General features: G+C 42.2%; 2 protein-coding genes across 2 annotated transcripts; both read right to left on the reverse strand.

Annotated features, from left to right (window-relative positions):
• Nucleotides 1-1,856: 1,856 nt before the first annotated feature.
• On the reverse strand, nucleotides 1,857-14,979 carry LOC128710990 (nicotinate phosphoribosyltransferase). Its single transcript, XM_053805856.1, has 10 exons — nucleotides 14,874-14,979; nucleotides 12,613-12,783; nucleotides 12,405-12,531; nucleotides 12,245-12,328; nucleotides 11,970-12,097; nucleotides 6,774-6,914; nucleotides 6,542-6,713; nucleotides 2,498-2,763; nucleotides 2,004-2,413; nucleotides 1,857-1,934 (listed from the first exon to the last, which is right to left on the reverse strand). The coding sequence occupies exons 1-10, from the start codon at nucleotides 14,977-14,979 to the stop codon at nucleotides 1,857-1,859; spliced, it is 1,683 nt and encodes a 560-aa protein (XP_053661831.1).
• Nucleotides 14,980-17,542: 2,563 nt separating this feature from the next.
• LOC128712437 (ubiquitin-conjugating enzyme E2-17 kDa-like) lies at nucleotides 17,543-17,989 on the reverse strand. Its single transcript, XM_053807329.1, has one exon. The coding sequence runs from the start codon at nucleotides 17,987-17,989 to the stop codon at nucleotides 17,543-17,545; it is 447 nt and encodes a 148-aa protein (XP_053663304.1).
• Nucleotides 17,990-18,864: the final 875 nt, after the last annotated feature.

The following is an 18,864-nucleotide window of genomic DNA, read 5'->3' on the forward strand; positions in this document are numbered from 1 at the left end:
GCGGGGTTTTTTCGCGTCTACCCATTAGTTAAAGCTGTGTGGGTGTACGAGTGCCTGGCGGAATAGAACTCGTGTTAACGGTTGTTGTTTGCCCCTTTAAGGAATGCATCGTGCAGTGCAGGTTAGGAGTGTAAAGTCACATTGTACGTTAGAAGCTAATTTTTTGCCGGTACCGCAAGAATTATATGTAGCTTTGAAAACATCGCACGTTAAGTCTTAAAAGATCATAAAAAAAGAATCATCATGAAAGCTTATTTTTAAAGGAGTAACGTGTAATTGTATGTTAGTGATGGTTGGATGGAAGGGAAAGAAAACGGAACAGTAACAGAGAAAACTATCACATTTCTGGCAATGCGTTTATCATACCATTTTCAGAGCGATGCATAATTAACTGTGCTTTCATCGTTACAATTGTGCATGTTTCGTTGCGTATTGCAACAAGCAGCCGAGTTTTCGCTACTCTGGAGCTTGGTGAATCCTGTATTTACTGTAAGGCACGGTGATGTTTGCATTAGCAAAATTTTGCACACGCATGTGCCTGAATGGAACTCTACAATATTGAATCTCTCTCGTTTAGTATTCATTCAAAGCTGTTCTACCAATTCCTAGATGAAAATTTTCCAATAATGCTTTGTTTGTCTACCTTTTCTTTGTCTATTTATCAACGGTTGCTCAATAGTTCTATTATTTAAACGCTCACAACTACCACAAATACGTCAATATCACAAAACCTTCTGGGCTAGTTATACCTATGCAACTGGTATGCCAATTTGAAACAATCGCTTCCTTTCACGTCCTATCAGGGTTTTACTGGAAGATATGCTAAATGTTCGTTGCGGAGTGACTTTCGCACCCCTATCAATCGAACGTTCAAATCTACGTGCTGGATATAGCGTACAAGATGCCCTTCGAGAAAGTTTTCTTTTACGCTTTTTACAAACTGTTTGTTTCCTGTTCTCTGCTGAACATTTACTTACGGTGCAAGAATAGGTACGGTTAGAGAATATATGATACAACGCTATTTCTTATCCGCACTATCCGTTATAGCTATTTCCCAACAATTAAAACACTCGATAAGAGTTGAAAGGGAACGGAATGGCTGTAAATATTTGCTTTCAACAATGTGTACCCTTCCTTTGTAGTTTATGTGTATTATCTGGTGCTGTTTTATTCGATTAAAAATAAGCTTTCACTCAAACCTATGGCTTGGAAGAGCTACAATAATATCTAGCGCAGTGGAAACATTTCCTGTTGCGACAGCCAGTTGCCGGATGAGAATGACCAACAAACAAACGGTATCGTTATTGATTTTGTTTCTGCTACACTACACGACACAATTGCACTTGGCGCAATCAACAAATTCAATCGCAATTCGGGTTTTGGTAGAAACTATTCCACCCTCCCCGTTTCGGCTATACGTTTATCGTAATTCGACGCAAAGTCAGATCGGGAATCGTACGCGAATTTACATACGTTACACAATGGATCACAAATGTTCAACTACAAATACTACTACGCACACAAAACACAATCCGATCGTAACCGTCTCACGCTGAAGACCTACTCGCGCAGGTCTTATTCAAATATGCATATATAGACGTGAGAAGTTTAAATTGAAACTATACGAAGAAAAACAGTCTCTAACTTACACCACACCTGGGTAACAACAAAAAAGGGTATTGCGATAGAGTGGGTTAAATAAAAACGATAAACAAAACATGATATTAAAAAAAAAACATACAACACTGCATCAATGTTGCCAACGAAGTACACTGCACACCTTTAGAAGGTGTTGAAGCAGCCACGATATACCAGCTCGCGTTTGGGAGGGGGTCATATGCTTATAAACCGGCTTATCATGAGAGCTCTCCGATCGGAGCATTCTGCAGCCACAGCTCGTGAATGAAGTTGTACAGATTATCGCTCACGGCCACCTACCAAAACAAAAAGTACGTCAATTAAACAAACAATTAACCTTATACAAATCGTAGGGCATCCCTTACCTTGTAGGGTGTCGGGTTCAGTGTGCGCTTGTGATCCTGACGCAATGTCCTTAGCGAGGCCTGAACACGCTCACGGACTTCCTCGAGCGAGGGCAACACCTGTGCCACCCGGCCCTCGGTCCAGTACACCCGGTACAACGGTTCCACCTGTGTCGGAATGACGTAAGCACGCTTCGACTCCTGGAATGGATGACGGCACAGCACCTTCTGGCCAACCTCGGGCGGATTTTCATCGACCCGCTGCAGCAGATCAATCAGCGCATGTCCATCCGCCCCGTACAGCCGAAAGACGTTCTTGCTGCCCGGCATTGTAACCTTGCCCACGTCCTGGCTGAGTTTGATGCGCGGCTGATTGTTGATCTCCACCATCTTGTACACGCAGCCGAGTGCTGGCTGACGCTGGCAGGTTACTGGAACAAATACACAAACATTACACCGTCAGTGCATGTCGTTTACTCTCCAAAAAACCTTGAGGCTCACTTAAACATTCTTACCCAAATGCGTCCCAATGCCAAAGCAATCGATCTTGTGGCCCTGCTCGTTCAGGCTCAGGATCGTATCCTCGTTGATGTCGTTCGAGGCGACAATTGTCAGCTTGCTGAACCAGGGCAGCTTGAAACGTTCGGCGATACGCTCGAAAGTTTCCCGCGCCAAACAGCTCAGGTACGCCAGATCGCCGGAATCGATGCGTATACCGATCGCGCGGTATCCTTGGTCGTTGAGCGCTAGTGCCACGGCACAAAAGTTCAGCAAACCGCTCCTGCGGGTGTGAAGAGACAAAAGGCGAAAAAGAACCAGAGCAAGAGAGAACCCCATCGTTGAGGAAAATGCAGCGATGGGGCGAGAAAAATGTTTTATATTAGCATCCTCAAAATACGGAACAGCCGCTTGTAGAAGAGAAAGAGTTAACATGTTCGTATAGAGTAAAGCTGCTGCCAGCGAGATTTAAAAAAAGAATGACACAATACCAATAAAGGGGATACGTGGTTAGCACATTGATCGCAATGATTGACGGAACAAATTTTGGGTTTGGCAATGAACGACTATGGGTTAGGATGAATGTTAAACGTAAGACACGATAGACACAATCTACTGCAACTACGCATGCTGTCGCTGTTAACACTAAACATCACAAACAACAAAGTGAGACATACTGAGGCAGAACATTGGACTGCTTGTGATTGCAAACCGTTTTCTCGATCGATGGGTTCGATTTGCGCAACTAAACTAATCGCTTGCAGTGCTTCTTCACTTCGTGCTAACCTCGATAAGTGATGATGGCTCGACGGGTCGTAATAGCTGAGCAGTTCTATATGTGACACAATGCTACTGATCTCGGCAAGGTGACGCTCAAGCCAGCACGTCCGGCTAAGTAAGATGCGTTCATGTGGATATGTTTGAGCGATATTGTAATGACAGTTTTTTTGTTTATTGCAACAAAACATTTTGAGCAAACACATCAAATCAGTGAAGAAAGCGTTGAAAATAAAAAAAAAAGAAAATTAAATAGAAGAATTAAGTAAGCGTTGTTTGTGTAACGAGGAGATGAAAAGAGATGAGGCTTTAAATATTGATCCATTATATGTTGAACATGATTCGCATTGAGATTATTCTTTAAATGCAACGTCAAAAACCTTGACATGGAAGAAACATTAATTGCATGTCTTTAAATATGGATAAAAATACTTGGTGATTCGAAATCAACGATAGCCTAATGATGTACAACAAAGTGAAGAATGTACTTGGTGGTAACAAACTATAAGATGATAAAGCATCCATTCATTGCAAGGCGAAGGTATTTGAAGCAAGGAAACAAATCCACAAACCACCGTTAGTGGTGCCTTTTGTTGTCAGCAACCAGCACTAAACATCAACGATTATTCTGACACAAGCCATGCAGAGTGCTCTCTCGGACTGTGGAAGTATATATGTACATTTCGATTTCGAAAGAAACTAACCAAACAGAAACAAACCGATACAATAAACCAATCATAAGAGATAGATGGGAATACAGATGGTGGAAACATAGGGGCGAGGGGTTTTGGGTAAAACAGAAAACTACCTTTCCGTTTGTTGCCGAATGTTTAAGACATGAATACTGATTTTGGGGCGCCCAATAGCAAGGGAGGTTTGGGTTTGATTTTTTTTTTTTGCTAAACCATTTCCCTAACATTAATCAATTTGAACGTTCAAACAACTAATTGCATATATTGTCTGACAGGATTCAATGGAAGTTGTGTGTGTGTGTGTGTGTTTTTTTTTTCTTCTTCGTTTTAAAAGTGATCACGAGAAATTCACGTACAATCCAAACAGATGCTGCTTACAAACCGATTGCCGATTCACTGTCTCGTTGGAAAGTCCTTCGAATAATCGAATTGTTTGCTGGGTTTGGGAAATTTTGAGTAACGATAACATATGCACCTAACGAGATGAAATAATGAAAAATAAGATCGTTTTAATGTCAAAAAAATAATGTCTCGCATTGAACGCATTTTTACGCGATTTAATCTATGTACAATGTACCAAGAGGCTGCGCCCGATCGGTTTAATTAACATAGCTCATGCAAGTGTGCAGAAAATTAGTGACGAATGTGTTAACAGGTGGGAAGAAACGCACCTGAGCTATTAACATTTAAAACGAAAACATATAAGTTAACGAAATGGTTTTTTTTTTTTAAACAAACATTATTAAATGACCATAACCAGTAAATGTAAGCCTGCAAAGTTGTATCCATCTGCTTCACTAGTGTCATTTTTGTCTGATTAATAATTTTATATATATACTGTGAAAACGTTACGCATGCAAACAAAACTTTCGCAAATTTTATGACCATTTTGCGACCGGTGACTGCCTTAATGTGTGTACGCTGTGTGTCATTCTTGCGTTCGAATTTCGATGATCATTTACATGGGAAAAAATACATACTCAATCATTCATCGGTACATATGTGCCTCATCAGTTGATTAGTAACATGAAATCATCGTCACACCCTTCATATGTCCAAAACGGGCCACAAACAAACACACACCAAAACCAAACCAAATTTTAAAAAAACTAACCAAAAGTATAATCTAACACTGTTTTCTGGGTGAGTTTCATGAAACGAGAGGGTGATGACAGGATATATGTGGTAATCGATGGTAATGGAGGGGGGCATTTGCATTAGTGTCCTTTTGCACCTGCACTGCAATCTTCTTTTGCACCGTGCCATTCATTACCTGAAGGACTTTCCAACGGACTTTAGGTGATGGATCATGGTGTTCAGCGCCTCACAGTTCGCACAACGGGTAATCTCATCCTCTCCTTCAGGTGCTTCGCTTTCATTCTGCACATCAAGTTCGACCGATACCTCACCCTCATCCGTTGCTTTACACACATTTTGATCTTCAATATCTTCATTGCCATTTTCATCGCTCTCCTTCATTGCCGGCTCGGATTCTACCACGGGGGTCGACTCTTCATCTTCCACCGTAATGGACGGTGGTGGATCCTGAACAGCTTCGTCCGGTTCCGGCGCCTGCTCGTTACTTTCATCTTCAGCTTTTTCTTCCTCCTGTGCCACTGGTTCTTCCTCTGGATCCGCATGTTGAGCGCAGTGGTTTTCCTCATCTTCCGCACAGCAACCGTTACACTCTTCTTCCGGAATTTCCGGCAACGCGCTGGTAATGATGTTCGATGGATGCAACGAGTCCTCCTCCTCCTGATCGTGCAGCCGACCCGAGCACGTCGAATCACATACAACACTATCGGTAAGATCGCACAGTTCCTCCGTCGGTTCACCCAGAAGCTTATCGCTGTGTACGTTTTGTACGCACATTATACGGCACGATTATAGAACAACAATTGAGCAAGAATAATGTTTTGTTATAAGCGCGAGTTAGCCTGCGTTAGCTAACCGATGAGATGTAAATGATATTGCAGAAGATTGTGGAATGCAGACATACAGACACACGCAAAGACTCAGAACGAACGAAGGGAAAATGATACCGATCACCGTTTACACACAAAACAGCACACAATGTACAGGATTGGCGGTTTTTGGTTTGAAATGCTTGTTGATGAATGGTACTAGCAGGTTAAGTTAATGTTCCCGAATATCTCACTAAATTCTACCTTAACTTCCATTGAAACCCCTGTCAAACAACTATAAAACCCCGGTCGCGATAGAGGATCGTACAATTTTCAACGCTATTCAACGGGTCTACAAGAGCACATAATATAACAACGAAAGGACATACAGTATGACTGCAATTCTCCACCAGAAGAAACGTTTTCCTTCTGCAGACAGGGGAATACACACAGGAATACAGGGGATCACAAAGGGAGAAATGACAACCTTCTAAACCTTCACGGTAATTTAGAAACAAGTACATAATTCTATTAAAAGATGTAAACAATGCCGGAGAAAGAAACTATTTACAAGTACAGCCGGGGAGCCAAGAGGAGTTGGATTAAAACAACGAAAAACAGACGAAACCATAGATAGTACTAACAAACGAAACATCATCCGAGAGAGTAGAGCCTAGAAGCGGAATACCTCTTGACATCGTACGTGTCGACTAGTGCCATAAACCCGTCCGGGAAGGCGATCGCGAAGGACACCATTGCCGCCAGTTCGCCCTCACTGCTCTCATCTGTCGAGACGTCCAGCACGCTTGCCAATGCTGCCCGGTGTTCCATGGCCAACTCAAGCAAGTCATGAGTGGTACCTGCAAATGCAGAATGAAATGGTATCAAAGCGTTCTACCAGACGACCGTCTGCAACTCACCATCTTCCTTATGTTGAAGTACGCGCGTCTTCAGCTCGTCGATTCCGGTGAACGATGTAATGTAGGCATGTGCATGAGTACCCTTCACTGGAATGTTGAACAGCTTTCCGGCCAACACGTTCGATGTGCCATCAAAACCACCTGCGAAAGAAAATATTCACGAAATAAGACACACAGCGAGATGAGAGAAGGTGTAGTTGGAAAAATGAAGCTCCTAAAGTGTAAATGACTTGGAACTTCTGGAAAATTAATCTAAAATTTGTGTTTCTAACCTACTTTAGCCTATTGAACATTGTTTTACTTCATCGAATACCCTCCACAAGTGGCGTGCTGAACTAATTTACAAATAGTTTTATTGCTTATCTTCACCTCCTACCCTATATTAAGGTTCAGGCTTATTCACGCGCATGACCATGAACGTTGAATACTACGCAGGAGGATAGAGCTGGAAAAAATCTTGATTCTGAACGAAACATTTCTAAAAGCTATTATTTTTTGCTTCCATATATATATATTTCATTAAGCGTTTTCTTCCGCGTCACGACTTCTTTGAATACTCCGTTATTATTTTAACGCATGTTAACGCATCGTTAAATTGCAATATCATTGCCAAACAGTAATCAACGATGCAAAGAAACTTATGGCACTTTCTGCCGCTTTGCCACCGATGCCTTCTATGCTATCGTAATGGATATCGTACCCAGGCTGATAACTCCCACCCGGATAGCGCACCCATCCTGTCTTGCACACAACGATCGAAACTGATGTCGGCAGGAACATGAACATTTAGTTTATATGGTGATGTTATTGATCAATCTTTTCCACGAGCCAACGCAACCACGCAGTGCACACGGCAGTTGAAATGCCTCGTAACAGCTGGAAAAGGGGAGGGCTTTGATTCCACGAACGTAAGCATTTCCCAAGCAAATGCAGTAATTCTTTCTACTTTCACTGCTCGACACACCTGCTCCTACACAAAACACTTTGTGCATTTACTTTTATTTTTCCGGCACTATTAATGTTTGGTATTCCAATGTCTGCAGTAATATTTCACGGCATGTCTAGGGAACGCAATTTTCATAAACATTTTTTATTGCATAAGAACGAACGCCAAAAAAAAAACTGAGCAACTAATAGTGGTGCAGCAAGTCCATTAGCAGGTCAGATCCAATTGATGATTCACCAGCTACTTATCGTTCTTCAGTGAGCGTTGTTGAATTTTTAGTACGTGATACCTTTACATTTGTTTTCAGTCATGAATGTTCGTGTCGCGTGAATCACGTTTGCCACAACCCTATTCTAGGCCATAACGTAAAACGTACCACCTGTTTAATTTATTGTACAATTTAGTAAAATAATTAATGAAAGTCTTAAGTTTTAACAATTGCACGTAGATCGGGTCAAACGGTAAGATCGAGCGATTTGGGCTATTTATGTAAAATATTTTTAAAGTTTCTCAAACTTTTAATATTAGAACCTCAAGCACGAAATTCTAAGAATCATAACATGATCAACAGAACTCAGAAAAACTAGACGATCTAAAGTTGATATACAAATATACCTCTTAAACTAATGTGGATCTTCAAGTCATCAGAATTCATGTATTCCAAACCTTATCACCGACCTACAAGGACTTGACATGCTGACTTAACAGCAATTGTTTTAATTTCAGATGAGTTTCTACCTCTTAAACTAATGTGGATCTTCAAGTCATTGGAATTTGTGTCTTCCAAACCTATAACCCCAACACCTATAACCCAAACAAAACCTATCCAACGACCAATAAGGACTATTATTGTCTGACCAGTTATTGTCTGTACCTCAGATGCGTATATTAACATCAAATATAAAAATGTTCAAAACATTTTATGCACATACACAAATTTCAGTAACAAATAAGTCCAATTATAAATAAAGAAAGTCAACTATTGAATATCTATTGCATCATGAATGATAGACCAGCAAACACTAATCTTACCACTAGCTCAAATGCACTATCCGCTTTAGCGGGGTATTATTTCGGTAAACCACTATCGGTCGATCGAACAATTTACGATCGCTGAACATCCGTGGCAACAAAGCTGCCGTCAATCGGTGCTATTTATGACGCCGCAATTTGTGCATCGATAAAATCGCGTGTCATCAAAAGGGCATGGACTAAACAAATTGCCCATGGCCGATGGCGTCCTTGCTACGATTTATGAGCATTCGTTCATCGCGGCAAGAATAATTCGCAACCCCAAAAGGGTTACACGGTGGAGAAAACACATTTTTTGTTCGCACGTAACCGATCGGTTCAGGCCACGCACCACAGGACAATTGCGAAAACACTTTATGGTATGTTGTCGGCAAACAATAAATCCACCTCGCTGGTGGCTAGTCGCATAGGCAGTGCGTTTTCGCACAATTGACTACAAATATTCAATGTATGTGCAGAATAGAAACGGATTAGCATAACCGTACCATGTTGAAGCAAGCACAGCCACATCACCACATTGATCTTCTTTCTCTAACACTCGCTAAATTGACTCTTCCCTTCGACGACTGTAAAGAGTGAACTGAACCAATGACTGATACGCACCGTTCAAGCCCCTGCTGTTAGCCATATTATGAAATTTGATACCACTTACATATCGATAGACTACGAAACGCACGAAATGGCCTAGCTAATGAGATTTTAATTCCATTGTCAACATAAACATGCCTTTCTTCATCATGCTTTGACATGTGAAATTGAACTATCCATGAACTAAAGTTCACAACGCACGCACTTTACAAAGAGTTCTTAGCATAACAGACATAATTTTCCATCTACACCGAAAACACGGCAAAGTAAAAACCATGTTCGAGCGGTTGACGGTAACACATCGTCATATAATGGGAAAAATCTACGCGTTGAAGTATTCCGTTTGATTAATATTAACACATATCCTCTCATTTCTTCCAGTTGAAATGAAGCTAACCGCGATCACTGCATTACTGCTGTCGATCCTCATTCCACCAATGCGATCGTATCAGCTGGAATATAGCGATTGCCCAGCGATACAAGTGGCATCGACGATACGGGACGTGAATCGTGACTTCTTCCATCTTAAGGTATGGTACGTGTACGCCCATACCGACCCACATCCGCACTACATGTCAATGTTTCACATACCGCAAGGTGTAACACCTTTCGCGCAATGTTTGCGGGTGTTCAGTGAAAAGAAGCGCGGGTTGATACAGATACGTTACCGGTGTCCTAACTACGCGGAACTGTACCGGATGACGCTTTACAGCGAGGATAGCAGGGCGGAAACCTACCAGCAGGTGCATATGTATAAGAACATTTACAAAATGTATCGACGATTCAACAGCGTGCAGGTGTTGGTTACCGACGGTGACACGTACGTCGTGTTTTATGGCTGCCAAAAGGTACGGAACAGGGCGCTGATCGGTCTGCTGTTTTTGGTGCGAACGGATGTGTACGAACGGTTTACTCCACCACCCGATCTTATTCAGCTGCTGTGGTCAAAGCTTCAGTTCAATGTTACGCAGCATCAGGACCAACACGAGCAGGCGTGTGATTGCAAAGGTGCAATAAACGAAATTCATCGAAAGATACTGCTAGGACATGAGAAGGATCAGGCGAAGCAGAAGCTTCGCGAACGCATTAAACAACAGTTTGCAATAGGAATAAGAAATTTCTTCATCTGTGTGTTTTCGTTTATGCTGTGGCTGCTCGGTATGAACAAGCTTATCGATAAGTACGTGTTTGAATTGAAATACTGACGTGTGTTTTTTTTGGTTGCGTTCATTGTTAATAGCCCATTAAGTGTCAGACTCTGCTATATTTCCGGTATGGTTTGTTCTAACGGTAGGTAATCATCACTCCCATAAACAAGAGCCCACAAAGCAACGCAAAACATATTGTGCAACACAACTGCAAATAAAGTTGCCACATAACAAGCGCCAAACGAAGCGTGGCAGGTATTATTGAATATCTATTTTTAAAATTGTTTTTTAATAAATAGACACGATTGACACGACATTTGAGAAATGTCCACGAAAAAAAAGGGTGACGCTACAATTTCGGCCATTAGAATTGACGTCGTAGCGTGTGGATTTTGTAACGCGACAAGATTCAAATGCATTCGCCTGTTTGGTTTGACATTGCACTTCGTTCGTTCATCAAGGTTATGATCGTTTACCACCTGACATTGACTGCGGCGATAGTTCGATATTGTACGAATGAATGTACCGAGAGTAATGCAACTTGGGTCGTCCCCATCAGCCCCAACAAATAGAATCCGGCAAACGTTGGGGTCGTCGCAGTATTGTGCCCCGAGCCAGGTAAATATCCATTCCGCTCAGGTTCACCGATATCACCCCTCCCCCTCCCCCTTCCCCCCTGATCGCAACACAATGAACAGACCTAGCCCGCGCCGAAGTGTTTTGTTTATCCCACTTTCCCGTTTCCTACACCTCATGTGCATGGCTAACCTTCACGGACAACAAAACAGTCTAACAATCAAAACGTATCCAGCAAAAGCGTCACCAACTAAACAAACTTTGATGATACTACCCGTGGGGGAAGGAAGGTAGGGATGGCTTCACGCCGTGGGACGCAATTGATAGAACACTGCCTTGGAGGGCCAGCCCTACCTGGTTTTGGATTGGAACTGGATGGAACTTTTCAAACCGTTTTTCCCGTACCGGAACAACAACAAAGTCCCACTCTTCCGGTTTTGACAGATTGCCAAGGTTACCCAAATGCAGTAGTACTACGCGGGTACGTTTATAAGCTCACCAACAAAGAAAAAACAAGACAGAAGCTAAGAAACGTGATACAGTATGCGCCATAGTCGTACTCCTGAGGGTGCTGTCCCGAAACCCCCGGAGTGGTGGAACTTTTCACTCCTCCCCTCCCAACAAACACTTTCCCTTTTTCCTCCTTCACGAGGGAAGAGGAAAACATTTTGACACGTGAATGATTCGTTGGATCGCGTGCTGTGCAAAATTTAACATACAAAGCAAATGCTTTGTGATCCTTCGGAACCGAAGGGCAAGAAGGGCACCATGATTCACTGGGAGTGATTTAAGGTGCAAAGTATCGCTAGGCTGAGGAAACGATTCACACGCCGATATTACATCACACAGTTGGTGTTTGTTTTTGTTTTTTTGCTTACGATCATTCACGTGATCCATTTCGCTCACCGATATAGGAATATTTCGATGCAGAAAGTCCTCCGTCCGGGCCCTGGGCACGGCGCAACCCAAACTCGAGCAGGTGTATATGCTTCCCGGCGACCATACGATAACGAGCTGCGTTTGTGGCCATTAAACTGCAACGAACGAAGGTTTGATGGAAAGATGGAAGAGTTTATGAGAAAAAGTTTTGCTCCTACAAATTGCGATATAGCCAATTTATCATACTTCCTTTGCCCGTTTTGTATACAGATACAGCTCAACGAGCAAACCAACCATCTTACCTTGCGTAATTCACCAGTGTCAAAAGCGTCGTTTCAAGCAGTTGCACTATAATCAACGGTCCTGCCACCTTGATCAAGGGAACCCTGCGAAAAAACAACACATTACCGGGGTTAGTCATCAACTTTATGAGTTGTAGCACAATGGTGCGTGGGCTCTTACCTTGGAAAAGCTACTGATCCCTCTTCTATTGCATACAAGGTGACGTCCTTAGCTGTTAGCTGGGCCAAGTAGTCAAAAAACTCGTCCTCTATGCCTTGGGGCAGGGCATGTTTGAGATATTCGATGTCTGCGCGAGAAAAAAATCGGCGGAAAAAACATTTTGAACAGGTTAGGCAAACCCTGAACCATCCGTCATCGCCAACCATACCTGTTTCTGAGTAGTGGAAACTGTCCAAAAATTTCAAACACTCCTCCAATCCGGCAAAGATCGTGAACTCGCCTTGAAATGGGTTCGTGCGGAAGAAGAGATCGAACACGGCATGATCGTCGATTTTGCCCGACTTCCAGTATGCGTAAGCCATGGTGATTTGATACAGATCTGAAATGAAGATTGAATAGAACCCGAGAAGGTATAAAAAACTCGTTGTTAATAAGTTGTTAATTACCATGTTTGTCACCAGTTCATTATGACCGTTGACATGATCATTTATAATAGCACACGCTGGTATCGAAAAACACATTTTCGAATAGTCGTACAATAAAATAAATAAGATTTGTAAAATAAACAAGTATTCTTATTGTAATAAATTGCATGTAAATGATTTTACATACGTAACTCTGCATATGTCATCAAAAAGGATAGGTGTAAAGAAAAACATTATCTGCCACTTACCTATTTTTTAAACTTTAACAAACTTTTGAAATATTTGTTTAAAATTTATGTAGTTTGAACTATTATTGGATTAGAGGATCTCAATTTAAGTTTCTAGTGTTTGGCAAAAAAAAATGTCAGCGGTATTTTTTACTTGGAGGAAACGCTTGAAACTTGTTTATACACCCAATGACGTTTATAACCATATAGGATGGAAAACAAAATGTGCAACACGACCAAGAAATTGCAACACATTTTACTCATCTTGTAAAGCGATGATGCAAACCAGCCACAACATTGAAGATTAAATAGTTCAATTCTTATTCAATGGACCGATTAATACAAAAATAATCAACATTCTTAATACCCTCATCATAAATCAATGATGAGTCAATGCATGCATTATCTTTTGTTTTGCTACCTTTTTTTGCAAGAATAACTGATGCAATTTGTGCAATAACATTTTAGTGTTCAACATTTGCGTTCTCTGTGTGTAATCTGCACACATAAAGGTTCAGATAGCAAATGAACGTTTACAAGTGCACTAAAGAGCTTTAGGATGCATTTACTGACCCTCGCCGAAGCATCATTGCCGTTACCAACCAGTAAACGAGACAAAAGTATTACAAAGGCCAACGAGTGACGATAGTGAATGAGAATAAGTTTGCTTCCTTCTCATCTTATCAGCAAATGTTTAAACAAATACCCAACCCAGGCCCCGTCAGGGCGCAATGGATGCAACAACCTGGAACACGCTACATAAACGCAAGGAAGATTATTATGATTGTTTTATAATGATGGATATGCGCCACCAAACAAAATGATAACGCAAGATAACGCATTTCAATGATAAACAATGCGTGGAGCTAATATTAACTGACCCCGCGAGGCCGAGCTTTCGTGTACCTTCATGTGATTGACTTTGCTCCACTACAGTTTACTGAGAAAGATTGTACATTACGATAAATGTGTACATTGAACCTTATCGGACAAAAAGCTTTTCAGATAACTAGGATAATCATCGTAATGAATATTACAGTTTTCGATACACAACTAAATAATGACACAGTTCAATAATCCATTCCTTTGGTTTAAGGTTGGTTCATTTAAGTGGATTAAAGTTTCATTCCAAAAATGGTTCATCTGTTTTACGTCGATTTAAGTATATTGTCTGTAGATTTCAGGGTTTTTTTTAAATCATATTTATTTTGTAGGGGACAGTTTGCTTGCTTCACGACCACTAATGTGCCGTCGGAAGGTAAGAAGCTTACTGTTTACAAACAATATAACGCTTGCCGCGGCCCGGCACGCAAACCGTTGTTAGAAACTCGTGCCAAAAAAGCAACACGCGGTCGAAATCTTGCAAAACGTGTACACGAACCGTGTGTGCCCCGCCGGTCGTGAAAATATAATTTGTTAGAAGCATAAAAAAAAATTCCATACAGATTATACCACCATATAACGACGCCGGAGCGGGCTACTACTACTACGCGAGCAAACGTTCTTCATGAATGACAGAAATCGAAAGTACACCACCTCCCATCCAAGGAGGCAGTGAATATGAAAAATCAGCATCACAGGGCCCCCGTACACGGTACGAGTGACCGTTTGACAGCTGATACTACAGGTTGTAGTAGTGTGATGGCAGAGGCGCATAAATAGCGAATGTGGGAGTGCGCGTTTCAACGGATTACCTTTGCATGTGCAAATGCGCGCTCTTTTTCTACATTTAAATCACACTTCACCTAAAAAAATAAAGATAACTACTGAAACTTCTCCCTGTGTTCTCTTCGTCTGTCTCGGTTGTGTGTATTTACCTGTTAAAAGAGGCTGCACGACGCTGTTATGATAGTGGCGATTCCAACTGTTACGACCAGCGGCAAACGCACTGTCCTCCGACAGTTCGCGGTTTAACGAGGACATCTTCTTTCGCTCCTCTTGTTTTCCTATCTCGCTTGGGAAGATTAGGTCCGTACTTCGATTGCGTTTGACCTCTGCTTGAGCGTGAGTATGGGAAGAAGCGATAGACGGCTACTGTTCACAATCACGTACACGTTTCCACGGCCAACGTACACTGTTCTCCGCACGGTATTCGCGCACTGGCTTCACAAAACGCGATAAACAACACGATGATCGCTGTCACAATGCTTCACGCAAATTCACAAGGCGCGGAACGAAAGAAAAGGGAGTGTTGGGGGTGTCTGCTTAATGTTGCGTACGGTATGGACACGAGCACATCAAGGAATGAAAATCACGCGCCCTCTTAAAACACTAACTCTGTTTAAAATATGCGTTGCTTAATTTAAAGCACAATCAAAGATACATCGAAACGTAAACAAAAAAACACTGATAAAAGAATGACCGCCAGAAAAAGGGCTCACGAACGTTGCGGGTCCTGGTGCACTAAGCCTTTTAAAAACACTTCTAGACTACATTCACGATTCTGCTCGAACGCAACTCACGGACACCGTTCGCAGCTCCGGGAAAGGAAATCGCGACCTTTGCAGTGGAAAAATAGAATAGAATTGAATGAGCAAACGAACGCGGTGCTCCGTACAGCAAGAGAATCACACAACACAACACGCACACTACGCTGTTAGACAACCGGTTGTGTCGTTGTGTTGGTGGCGTCGGACGTAAATATACCGTGGGCCGACTGCAACATACCCAGATAGGCTGAAATTCGTTGCGATAGCCCGTGCTCATGTTCTTACTATTCCACCGTATCAAATTCAACATATATATTTGTTATTCCACAGCGTGCATTCATTGCATCGCATATTGAGACAATGTTGCGTGTGCAAATTTTTTCGATTTTTGTTTGATGAATAACATGTTGATTTAGCACTTCCTGATACGGTCTACTTTTACAGTCGGCTTCTGCATGAAGGTACTTTGAAGGACAACCGTACCCAAGGAACTGTTTTTGAACAAATTTAGACTTTCCCAAGTAACAATACGCAAACCACGCCGGGGGCCTTGGCAAAATATTTGAACTTCTTGGAAAAGACGAATGAAAAATTAACTAAATATTTAGGGTCAAATTGCCCATTTAGTTTGCTGGTGGTGGAATGGCAATGGTCCTGACCCGAACATGACCCGAACATCCTGACCAGGACTGGATCATTGGATGGATGGATCATAACTGACCATCCGGCAAAAATGTCAGGACAATATGGATGTGTAAACTCATGATATTCTGAGGATAAGAAACAACACTAAAAAAAGGAAGTTCAAGTAATAACGCTGATCCAAACAGGATAGTACCGGATCTTTTCTCTGTAATAATTCAGACACTCTCTTATTTTTTCTCTCTCTCCCTCTCTCTCTCTCTCTCTCTCTCTCTCTCTCTCTCTCTCTCTCTCTCTCTCTCTCTCTCTATCTCTCTCTCGTTGGCCTGTTCACGATGGAGCACGGCGTCGTGACATGGCCCGGTCAATAATTATTCTCCAGGGTACTCGGTCCCTGGCTGCAGCTTCCCATCCATGGAGACTCCCGATTTCCGTCATGTTCTGCTTCACCTGATCCAGCCAACGAGCTCGCTGAGCCCCCCTGCGCCTCATGCCGAAATGAGGGTCGCTATTGAACATCTTCTTGGTGGGGCATGAGTCCGGTATATCTCACATTTCGTGTGTCCTAAGTATGCACGGTTCCCCTGTACCGATTGTAGTCGACCGAAAAAGGCTTCCCCGAGCGTTGACGCGTACCCCTCCGACACATCAGCACGCTTCGGCCGGTCCAGGTTGAGCCTTGGGGTGGGGAGGCTCCGTTGGTTGTTGACCATGGAGTGTTTCTGCTTAACCATGACCAGGAAATGATCCGAGTCGACGTTTGCGCGTCTGTTATTTTTACCGTCGACAAATTCCGAGAAGTGCCTTCCGTCAATTAGAACGCTCGTAACATGGAGAACAGACACTCCGAAGTAGAATCATGATGGACAATCATCTACCTCCCGCTCAATTTAGCCATACATCTCATCCTCCCAAGGGACACTCTTGTCCGTATACCCAAGCTCGGATTATTGAGGGACATGTTCCCGTTCCGTACGACGAGGACGTATAGAGTAGGAGTAGGGAGTGAAGAGCCTATGTTATCCTTCTAGAGGCCAACCCCGTATCAGCGAGGTATTGCTACAACAGTGTCACAGAATAATTCTGACTATCCGGCCTAAAATGGAATGATGTCAAGGAAATCTGTAAGCGAAACCTTCTGAGATAGAGCATCAATACGAAAAATAAGTAATTTATCAAGCCTGGTTCAAACTGCAGGGTGCTTTGGAAAAGAAAATCAAACCCAATGTTTTAAATTCGAGATTTCAATCAGCTGTTTAATCAGTACATAATTAATTCATGTTATAATGCCGCACAATAAAAGACAGGAAATTGCAGAAGAGGCTGGAGCTGCTTCACAACCTACACGATGCTTCACCTGTTCCGGTCGATGCTCTCCCAACACCTGCTCTTATAGCAATGGCTCTTCCGTTCTGCTATCCCATTGCATACTTTTTTGTCCATTCCTTGGCAATTACATAATACGCTTCGCGATCGCGTATATACTTTTTGGCGATCGACATCATCAGCGGATTCTCGGGATCGGGATCACACATCAGAGTGCAGATGGACAACAGCACACTGGAAATAGTCATCGCCGGAGACCACCGAGATTTTAATATATCTATACAAATCACTCCGTCCTTGCTAATGTTTGGATGATATATACGCGTCGTAAAATACACTTTTGGTGGTACGAATGGGTAGTTGCTTGGAAAATGAAGTGTTAATGAAAATACGCCTTCCTGGTACGGACTGCCGGGTGGGCCAATGATCGTTGCCTCCCAGTTAAAAATGTCACTCCCAATTGGACGGGCGGAACATAGTGCTGGTGGGTCCACTTCTATATCTTCCAATTCCTTTTTAAGTCTTCTTAATGCCATCCTCAAATTGTCCAGTCGTCGTACACTGCTGAAGTAAGGATGCTGTCCGCAAAAATATTCGACCTATAGGAGAGAGTTGGTGGCGATGAATTGACGATCGGCGGAGACAATCTTAACGTTCTGCCATTTTTACCTTTAGTTGGCTCCCTTTTTAGCTATATCTCCTAGCCGCTCTGTCAGCCTTTTTCGTATTCAAGGGGCACAAGGGAAACCGCTGTAGCGTTACTGCGAAAAACGCTTTTGTTCTCGTTCACAAATAGGCCTCAACCAAGCGAGCACGTGTGTGGCGTCTGTGTTCACACTATAGTGGTCCTCTACGTTAAAAGATTACTGTGCTCATCGCTAGAAGTATTGCTGTCAAAATTTGGTTTGGTGTCGTTCAATGTAAAATATCTTGATCGATGACCGTTGAACTGAAAACGCAGGTTTCGAGCTAAATTCTTACAATAAACTGGTATCGTTAATTACAAAACTGATCATTACTGATTATTTTCCACATTTTTCTATCAAAAATAACGTATCTTTTAGGTCTGCAAATGAAATCCGTGAAATCCGAATTAAAATATCCGTCGGAGTACCCGTACTGTCAATCAAGTTGTGAAATGAGCCAACCTGATACACGTACCGAATGTCACGCAGTCGAGCATAAGTAGAGATGGTCATACAAATTCACACCATGGATTATTTCTTTCTGTTTGGTGGGTAATCGTTTTGTAGACGCTATGTTCAAAAATCGTTGTATAAATTAATATATTTGTTTATATAAAATTTAATAAAGCTATTGATGTGTTTTCTTTTTATAAATTTTATTAAAATATGACATAAACGTTCTATTTTCGATTTCAAGTGGAACGGATTAGTTCCACATTTGGAGC

This window comes from Anopheles marshallii, chromosome 3 (assembly GCF_943734725.1).
Source record: "Anopheles marshallii chromosome 3, idAnoMarsDA_429_01, whole genome shotgun sequence".
Lineage (NCBI taxonomy): Eukaryota > Metazoa > Arthropoda > Insecta > Diptera > Culicidae > Anopheles > Anopheles marshallii.

Bases quoted from the DNA above. Each gene is read 5' to 3' on its own strand.
- LOC128710990 (XM_053805856.1), bottom strand. From the start codon at position 14,979: ATGTCCTCGTTAAACCGCGAACTGTCGGAGGACAGTGCGTTTGCCGCT. The intron at 12,098-12,244 runs GTAAGATGGTTG...CGTTCGTTGCAG, and splicing joins ACACTGGTGAATTACGCAAG to TTTAATGGCCACAAACGCAG. The intron at 2,764-6,541 runs GTATTCCGCTTC...TCACACCCGCAG, and splicing joins GACACGTACGATGTCAAGAG to GAGCGGTTTGCTGAACTTTT.
- LOC128712437 (XM_053807329.1), bottom strand. From the start codon at position 17,989: ATGGCATTAAGAAGACTTAAAAAGGAATTGGAAGATATAGAAGTGGAC.